This window comes from Merops nubicus, unplaced genomic scaffold (genome assembly GCF_000691845.1).
Source record: "Merops nubicus isolate BGI_N331 unplaced genomic scaffold, ASM69184v1 scaffold18076, whole genome shotgun sequence".
Taxonomy (NCBI): domain Eukaryota; kingdom Metazoa; phylum Chordata; class Aves; order Coraciiformes; family Meropidae; genus Merops; species Merops nubicus.
This window is the reverse complement of record NW_008615451.1, coordinates 75,892-85,536: the sequence shown is the minus strand read 5'-3', so window position 1 is coordinate 85,536 and position 9,645 is coordinate 75,892. Positions and strand designations below refer to the sequence as shown.

At 35.3% G+C, this 9,645-nt stretch overlaps 1 protein-coding gene across 1 annotated transcript in view; it reads right to left on the bottom strand.

Annotated features, from left to right (window-relative positions):
• Positions 1–2,011: 2,011 nt before the first annotated feature.
• LOC103775065 (dystrophin-like) overlaps positions 2,012–9,645 on the bottom strand; it is a gene marked incomplete at both ends in the record, with an annotated part of 82,806 nt that continues 75,172 nt past the window's right edge. Inside the window, one exon of the mRNA XM_008942508.1 lies at positions 2,012–2,158. Coding sequence (XP_008940756.1) covers positions 2,012–2,158 — 147 coding nt within the window. The remainder of the gene's footprint in view (positions 2,159–9,645) is intronic.

Below are 9,645 nucleotides of genomic sequence, written 5' to 3'. Positions count from 1 at the left end.
CCATTTATAATTAAAATTGAATTGCTCAGAATGCTTCCTGTACTCTGTAGGAAGAAAGCATATAACTTTTGAAATGTGTGTGAACATGTGATTTGCCCTATGTTTTTTTAAATGGTCTGCAGTGTCAAGTTGGTCCTCTGTCTAATGCTTTCATGAATGATGACAACAAAACATGTATCCTGGGCTTTCTTTCAGACTTGTTTGACTTTTTCATATCCTAGATCCTTTCACTCTGAAAAATCTTCCTGTTTTCCCTTATTTTCTGCTGAATCAGTGAAGTATATTTCAGCAAACCACTCAAACTTGGTTAACTATATTATTACTGAAGTAAGGCATTTTTCAACTAATTTTTCATTTTTATTTATTTTTTAAAAAAAAACCCAAAAAACTAAACAGATGTGATTTCTCTCATACGTGGGATAAACATTTTGGGAACACTCATTTTGTGTTCCAGATTTCTGTTGATCTGCTTTAATATTATCTGGACTCTATTCTGAGGATCTGAGAAACAGTGGACATTCATGACCAAAGATCTTGGACTAATGATCTTTTCCTTAAACTAGTACTCTCACTACAAGCTGTTGATTTAGGAAAAAAAAAAAAAGTACTGTTAACAGTTTCATGAACTGGTGATAAACTGGAGATGTCACAGAGCTGTGAGGTTTCTTTTGGGGAAGTAATAAAGAAGCAATAACCTCTTACTGGCAGAGTTGACAGCACCATGATCTTTTATCTGGATGCAGGACAAGAGGGAATTGGTTCATTTTTGTCCATTGCTGGTGTTCAGCTTTTACAACGTAGGCAGAACTCTTTATTAACTTCTATACTTCTACATTTTTACAATATAGTAAAGTAAATACAATGACACAATTTCAAAATGTGATGTAGCAAAAAATAAAATAGTAAGATCCAGCACTTGGTGAAGTTAAATTAATTGCATTTACCTTCATTTGATCATAATAATACTCTCCTGCTGTGGGACATACATCACCATATACCAGTGTATGCATTCCTAAATATGCTCTGTCATGAACATTGTTCCTACAGTTCTAAGCTAAGACACAGTGCACTTTTGGGAAACTATACGTAATTGAAATCTTTATCAGAAGATAACACAAAATAACCTAAAATTTAAGTGATATCTGTGTAAACAAAAAATGCAAATAATTTGTAAAATTTTCAGTATTTACAACTGATAACTTATGTTCACCTTCACTTCATAATATATCTTGATATTTTCTCCTGCATTAGATTTCAATTTATAAAGTCTTTTTCTGAACAGCTTTACTTGCAGTATCAAGTCCTGCTAATTACCTGAATGCACTGAATGCCTTGTAATTTTATAATTGATTATACAGGTGCAACTTTACAGGTTCCACTGCACAGAATAATTTATCTGCCTATAAGGAATTTATGTAAAGTTGCTGCTCCTGAAAATTATTTAAACAACAGTAAAGGGAATGAAGCAGCAGAAGTAAACTGTCTTACGTGAAACTCCCACATACACCCCAAAAATTTCTGTAAAACATGGACAAACCAGTTCAAAAAAATTATATATTTGGCAGCAAGAGTTGCTAAATATTAATAGGTTAATAAGCTATTAAGGATTTTAACTGCATGAGAACTTGAACCACATGAAAAACTGGGTTACCAAATTTCTACTTGATATTCGGAAGTGTATGAAAACACAGCATAACCTTTATCTCCTGTTTTCTCATACCATGACTGAAAGCTTGCTTCCTCTTTAATTCCCTAGTACAGTTTTGGTGCTATTCCACATAGAGAAAACAAGGACACACTAAAACAAAACAAAACAGAACAAAACAGAACAAAACAAAACAAAACAGAACAAAACAAAACAAAACAAAACAAAACAAAACAAAACAAAACAAAACAAAACAAAACAAAACAAAACAAAACAAAACAAAACAAAACAAAACAAAACAAAACAAAACAAAACAAAACGCAAACCTAAGTGCAGTGTAAAGGAAAAAAAAAATAGGAAATGTACCTGTAGCACCTTCCACCTTGTGTTCAGGTCTTCCACACAGCTGAGATTGTACTGGGAGAGTTGAATATCAGAGGGAGTGAACTGGTGAGCAAGCTCATTGACTTGATGCACCTTTTCTTTCAGGGGTATAATTTCTGCTCGATAGACCTGTGTGAATTAAATATAAATAATGATAAGCACCAGCTTAAAAAACTATTGGCTCTGCTACCAGCTGATTAGTAACGTAAGGATATTATACATCAGGCTGAAAGGAAGGAATGTACTGCCCATGATACATTCAACAGGTTTTTTCAATATAAATTCCTACGGACTTTAGGTTTCAAGGGTAAGGCCCATTATTTCAGAAGGTGATATAAAGCTGGAACCTTCATAGCAATTTTTGGCTGGTTAAACCAAATCTGTAACCAGCACACCGAGATGTGCACTGCAGAGCATGCTTCTGTCCCATCTCATCCTTTTTGAGTGTGTAGAGCTCCTATCATTTTCGGGAGCACTTTTTATTTCCATATGATGTCTGCACATAAAGGCACGATAATTACCTTACTGTATTAGTCTTGCTTTCTAGCTCCTTCTCTCATCATTTTTAATACAGATCACATGTGATCTGCATTTCATTTTAGATCATCAAATAACCTGAAATTATTGTCTGGTAATCATTTCATCAACATGGGGTGCAAAAAAGGTCAAAAAAAGCCCATCCAGTATCTCGGTGAACCTTAGGAGTAAGTAGTATGAAGATATTCATAGCCATTAGAATGCCATGAAGTGCACTAAAGGTAAACATCTATGAAAAATTGTTCCTCTAATGTCTTTCAAAACCAGACTTGACTTCCACTAATTATGTTAAATAACCCTGCAACATAAGGAGTTAGACTGCCTTAAGTGGCACTCGTACAGTAAATGAGTCTAACAATAAATCTTGTAAAATACACAATTCGAAGTGATGTGCACTTTGTAAAGCAAAGTACAGAGAACGATGCAAGTGCCGTGATGTGAGAGAAGAGGCATACATCAAGTTCATGATTGTTGACTTCTCCATTTCTCTGGTTTTATACCACTAGCACATAACTGACATTACCAGAGAGAATACTGGTTTATGGCGTAGTGTAGAACAAGGGCTGCAGTACAAAGGAAAGGAAAAGAGCTCACATGTTTGGTTTTATCCTAAAGATTTATATATGTGCTTACCCACTTCATTTCAGTTAGTCAGTGAGTTCAGAGAACAAACAACATACTTTAAAAATAGACATTTTTTCCTGTAAGGTAAAGGCCTCAAGGGCCCAAGGTCCTCAGCATGACTCTGTGGCTCATAGATGGGACAGACAACCCAGTACCTCCAATGGTGCTTGGTTTCCAAGATGAAAGAAGCTCTCAGCTACTGTTACCAATGCCCATCTTGTATATAAATATAATTGTGCATATATTTATACAAATTATTACATATCATATATAATGAAAATATAGATAATATATATCTACATAAAATGAAAAATGCTGATAGAATAAATGCAGATCAATGGATAAAATGATCACACTACAATGCACTTTAATGTAGTTCCCGCTTTAAAACAGTTAATTTTCTATTAATTTGTACAGCAACAGGATCAGGCTTTGATTGAAAAATTCATTGCTTAGGTAAAACACAGAGGCCTAAGCTTATAAATCACTTGTTTTTAAACACATGCCTAAGTATCTGGCTGATTTCAGACCAATTATTTGCATCTGTAATGTTGATTTGATAGTACTGGTCTCCCTTGAATATTGAAAAAAAATGATTAAGTAAATCACAGAGTTATTATACCTAAATTAAGCTGAAATAGTAGATCCTTCATAAGTAGTCAATATGCGCTTTGAATGTAAGTTATTTTAAACAACAGAAAGGCTAAGGCACAGAAGCAAATGACAAGAAACTAAATCAAATCACAGAAACACATATGAAAGCAAAAGCTTTAAACTTATCTTCCACCCCCTCTTCAATGTATGTCTGTCTTAATTGCTTTTCCTACTGCAAGGATACTGATATTTTCAGCATTATGCTAATTTGCTGCACAAAATAAAGTTTTTCACCAACTTTAAATTTGATATTCTGCATTCTATTAGTACTAAGCCTGATTTTTACTAGCATTTTTATTACTTAGAAAATTCAAAACAACAAAAGAAGAATGCTAGTCTAACGATTTCTGGTAAGCTTAAAATTAAAAACTTCAGTCAGAAAAGAAAAAAATTATTAATTGGAAGATTTGGCATATGACGTTGTATGATTAAAAAGGTCAGAGAATATACATCTGTGTTAAGAAACAGTTTATCACAGAAAACCAGTCCAGCAGTCAACATACATGCGTGTAGAGCTAGGTTTTTGTGTCAGAGAAAGTGAAATTCAAGATGAGGGCTTGTTTTTTTCAACAAGTGTTCAAATGAGTTTAATAAATACTAATAATTTCTATATCTTCTATAGTATTTGCCATGTAGCAGCAGAAATCGAGGCTTTCATCAGTATGACTGAAATATTTTACAAAAATATTTATAAATTTCATCAGTTTGTAAAATATGACAGATTAATTTTTCTATTTGTTTTTCTTTCTGCGTAAAAGATACTATACCTATCACAGGCTCATATCAGAAAAATATAGAGAACTAAATTGTTGGTAACTTTAAAAACATGGTGATTATTGTACCACTACCACAATGAGACCTATTTGAACCAATTAAATTGCTCAGAATGTAAATGACTTCTCAGTGTGAACAGCAATAGAAGAAACAGCCCCAAATTATCTTCATTATGACTGTCCTTACACAAGGAAGAATTTCAATGGTATGTGATAGTGTAGGTGGTAGATTGGATTTTAAATGATCCGTACAGTCATGTTAGAAAATACTTTAAAATGCCTTGGACTTGGCACTTCAGATGTGGCCTCAGCCAGGCTGAGTAGAGGGGAAGGATCACCTCCCTCAACCTGCTAGCAATACTTTGCCTATACAGCCCAGGATGCTGTCAGCCTGCTTTGCCATGAGGCTATAATTTTGGCTTACAGTCAGCTTTTTGCCTACCAGGACCCCAAGGCTCTTTCTCTGCAGAGCTGTTTTCTGGATGATTTGCCTTCAGTGTGTACTATTGCATGGGGTTATTTTTCCCAGGACACAGGATTTGTCATTTCTCCTTATGAACTTCAAGAAATTCTTCCCAGTGGAGTTCTCCATGTTATCAAGGTCCTTCTGAATGACAGCACAATCATCTGGTGTATTGTCCATTTCTCCTACTTTTGTATCACCTGTGAAATTAGTGAAGGTGTGCTCTTTTCCAGGGTCCAGTTCATTAATGCAGATGTCAAACGATATTGTCCCAGTATCTACAGTGATATTCCACTAGTGACTTGCCTCCAGTGGAACTTTCTTGTCCTTCACATGCCTGGAGACAGTTACAAGGACTGGCTGCTCCATCATCTTCCCACGGATACAGGAGAAGCTGACTGACCTGTAGTTCCCTGTGTCCTTCTTCCTGCCCTTCTTTGAGATGACAGTGACACTTCAGGATCCTTGAATCTCCCCCAACTGCCATGACCTTTCAAAGACAATTGAGACTGGCCTTGCAACATCTGCCAACTTGTTGGCCACTTGTGACTGCATCAGGACTTATGTATGTCGACAACGACAAACATGAAAAGTCCATTCCCTAATGTGTTCCACCATGGATGTTGCTGACACTATGAAGTATATTTAAAGAAAAAGCCAGCTGTGCCTACAAAGAAAGTCTGTTTCCCTGGTCTGTGAGTAACACTTTTTCAGGGCAGTGGCCTCATGGCAGTCTGGCATTTTCTTGAAGAATTCCCTCATACAGAAGAGTCTTCTGCTATTATAAGTCTGTGTTAAACCTCAATTCTCATAATCAGTGAAAGAGACAGAAAAGGACATTTGGCACCGTGATGAAAATATGACATAGCTTAGAGAGAAGAGCTCTCCTGTGTCAGATGAATTTGTGTTGTGGGCATTTTTATACCATCAGCAGCTGCAGCTAAATCAAAGCAGGATCTATCTGCACAGTAAGGTGAGCAGGCACTCTACACGCGGGCCACAGAACATTCCCAACACTGATATTTCTCTGCCTCAGCACTCTTAGTGTCCAAGTGGACAAGTATTTATGGGCCAGAGCATATCTTCAGGTTTATATTGAAAATCGTACAAGGTGGAACAAACTGATGTATTCTACCCAGGACAGTTCAACAGTCTCCATCTTCTTAATTCAAAATGAATCTGTTTCTCCTCTGATGGGTTTACTGTATTCTGATTCAAATTTCATTGAAACCTGGGATTGTCAGCTGCTAGCTCAATACGCCACTCTTAGCTTCCTTTTAAACTCACAATGTATTTTTATTTGATTCTAGTGCTCCTGGTGACAGGCGGTGTTGAAACAAAATGGATTTTAGCTGATTTGATTCTCCATCCTATATATTTTTACAAACTCAGAAATGACCAAGCAAGAATGCACTAGAGTAAAATATAAATCCTATTCTGGGATAAAAATAGTTCAAAATAGAAGACATCAGGGGAGAAAAAATATCAAATGTGCTTTAAATCCTATCTCATTCTGAATGCTGTATTTCTGAATCTCATAAAATATTATATTTTTCAAAAGTTATTTCCTAAAATTTGGAAGATTAACTCAGTATTTCCTTATAAATAAGGATAATAAAATTTGAATAGAACAAACAAAAAATTAACTAATTCCAGGTATTAGTTTTCTTCTTTTCTGAACTTTCAAAGGAAAAAGCTATGATTTGTAGCAATGTTATATCTAAGAAAAAAACCAAAATTATTAGGATGTCTAATTTAATAAACATATTAGAAGCACATATTCTGAAACACATATCACTTAGTAACTAGGAATTCTTCATATATATATATATATATATATTTTTAAATCAACAGCTGTTAGGCAGTTTTGTCATCCCTGAAAAAATGCAACCTATGCTACTGCCTTGGCATTAATTTTGAAATTGTGTTCTCCACACAGGGGGAAAAGTAAATGAGTAAACTTATCTTGTAAGTCACTCTACTAGAATAACTGTCACCATGACATGGCAGAGCCCATCACTGCTGAAGTGTTCATAAACAGTTCTGCACCAATTCTTCCACATAATCAAAGTTAGTTGCTCCATTACTTTGCAACCAAGAAGCCAATCTGGCAATCAAGAGGTGAAGTGCCTACGAACTGTAAGTAATTTGAAGGCTTTCAACAGAATTTTTGCACAGGAAATTTTTCATTTAATGTGTGGGTTTGGTGTGTGGTTTTTTTTTTTTTTTTTTTTTTTTCAGAATTATTAAAGCTAAAAGCACTTGAAAAGGTGTATGTGCTTATGTTGTGGAGACTCAGCGAAACTTGTTTTTAGACCGTTAATAACACATTATCTGTAATAGTTAACCTGTGACGTGTGTATTAGATATGTACGAACATGAAAGAGTGAATAACCCATGTTCCTTACCAAAAGCTCTTTCAGGTAATAAAGATGCACAGGAGTTCTCATTCTCCTCAGAAAATAGTTACTACAAAGTAAATCTCTATTATATTGTAAAGCAGCATGGTATTTTAAAGGCAAATGTAACATTTTACTGACAAAAAAAGAAAGCAGTTTAAACCAGAAAGATTGCAATAGCTGTATCATGAGATCAACAAAGCACCTCAGGCTTCCAGATATCATTGGTCAAACCACTCAACAGAAAAAAATATGGACTCTTTGCATGGTCATACAAAAGTTTAGTTTAGAGACTACTAAAACAGAGACTGTACTCTGACACTCAACTAACATTAGAACAATTCAGACAAGAAGCTTCAGAAACTCAAACTGTATTCGTGCTAACAAAAAGCAGGTACATCATATTATAATTTTAACACAAACCTTTATTTTCTCCTCTCCCCAATATGAAAGATCATGCTTATTTACAATATGCCAACATGCCTTTAAATATATTATAATGTGTAGCATCATAAAGTTACTACCTCTAGCAAGGGGAAAAAAACAGTCCATCCAGTCTCTAGCCTCCAGAAGAATATGGATCAGATGGACTGTTCAAGCATTTTGCTGAAAGCTCTGTTTTCTAATTCTTGAACTAATATTGCAACTCTTACCTTCACCTTTTCACCATTACTGTATGATGTGTGAGGAGTGGGCATGGGTGAAACCTCAAGTCAAAATCTTGAGGCTGAAATTCCTAGACTTCTTACATCCAAAAAGGACATCCTTCAGCAATGTGAGATGAGGGAATTCAGTTCTAACAGTAGATTTTAGTCAATGTAAGAGAGAACAGTTTACTTTTTAAGCTAATTTAGGAAGAAAGAATACTAAAATAAAATTATGAAAAGGAGATAAATAAAAAAATGAAACAGGTCTAGGGTTTTTATAACAGCACTAGAAATGGGCTTGGAAACTGCATCAAGATTAGTGCTCAGCTTCCCAGGAATTCAGGCTGAAACCCTTCTGGGTGGCAGGTTGCCCTGTCACATCTTTAGGGAGAGCAGGCTGCAGCTCTGGGAAATTAGTAGCTGTGGCTCCCGCTGAAACCAAGGAAAATTGTCATTCTTAATCCACTGGATAATTGAATTCAACTAAAATAAAACAATTTTCAGGTAACAGAAGGAGAATAAAAATAATTTGAGTGGCATTGCTGTCTGGACAAATTAGTTTTACTGATTCAATTGGCCTGTTTGTAAATTGGGGATAATACTACTTCTATTGCAGTCTCAGAAGGACGCTGAGGAGCTTAACTCCTACTATCTAGAACATGAGAAGCAGTATAAAAGTGCTAAGTAGCAATTATAAGGTTTTATTAAGTGTTAAACTTGGAAAAAAAATAAATAAAACTCTATTAGGCTTTAAAGGTTAAAAGAGTGCAATGGATTGCTGGTAAGCATCCCAGGCAACCTAACATTCATTGCATTCCCTACTTCAAGCAGTCCCTAAATAATTACTGTGTCCCAGCATATGAGCTTGATAAATTGATTTTATTTTGCTCACTGATTTCCCCATGTCATAGTGACATTATAATTCCAGCATCTGCACACTTGATCGTTAAAACAGCAAAATACATTCCCAGGAATAAGAGAGTCAATGTTTTAAGAAAAGATTTCATTAAAAAAATAATACTGGCAGATTTCTCTTCATGGAAAAAAATTGCCTCCTCATGGAAAGCAGACAACATTAAAATTCATTTCTGGGAGTGCTTATCCCTTTTCCCTCCTCTCACGTCTCACTGAACATACATGTCTCTGGATATATATTCACTTCTGGTATGTCCTTTTGCTTTACATAGACATGTTTCAATAGTTGACCATATATAGCAGATCAGATTTCTGTCATAAATACTCCTTGGATATACTTTTTCTACCTTTAGCCCCCCACCTCCCTGAGCCACACCTACTTAGAAAAGTTCAAGTAAAATGTTCCCATGACAAAAGGAAGAGTATTATTCACATAGTTTTGTGGTTTGTTTTTTTTTTTTTTTTTCTTGGATAAATATTTACGTTTCCAGATTATTAGAGAAAGAAGACTTCATAGAATCATAGAATGTCTGGTCTGGAAGGGATCTCCAAAGGGCATCTAGTCCAAATCCCCTGCCCCCCCCCCCACCCCGAAAATCTACAA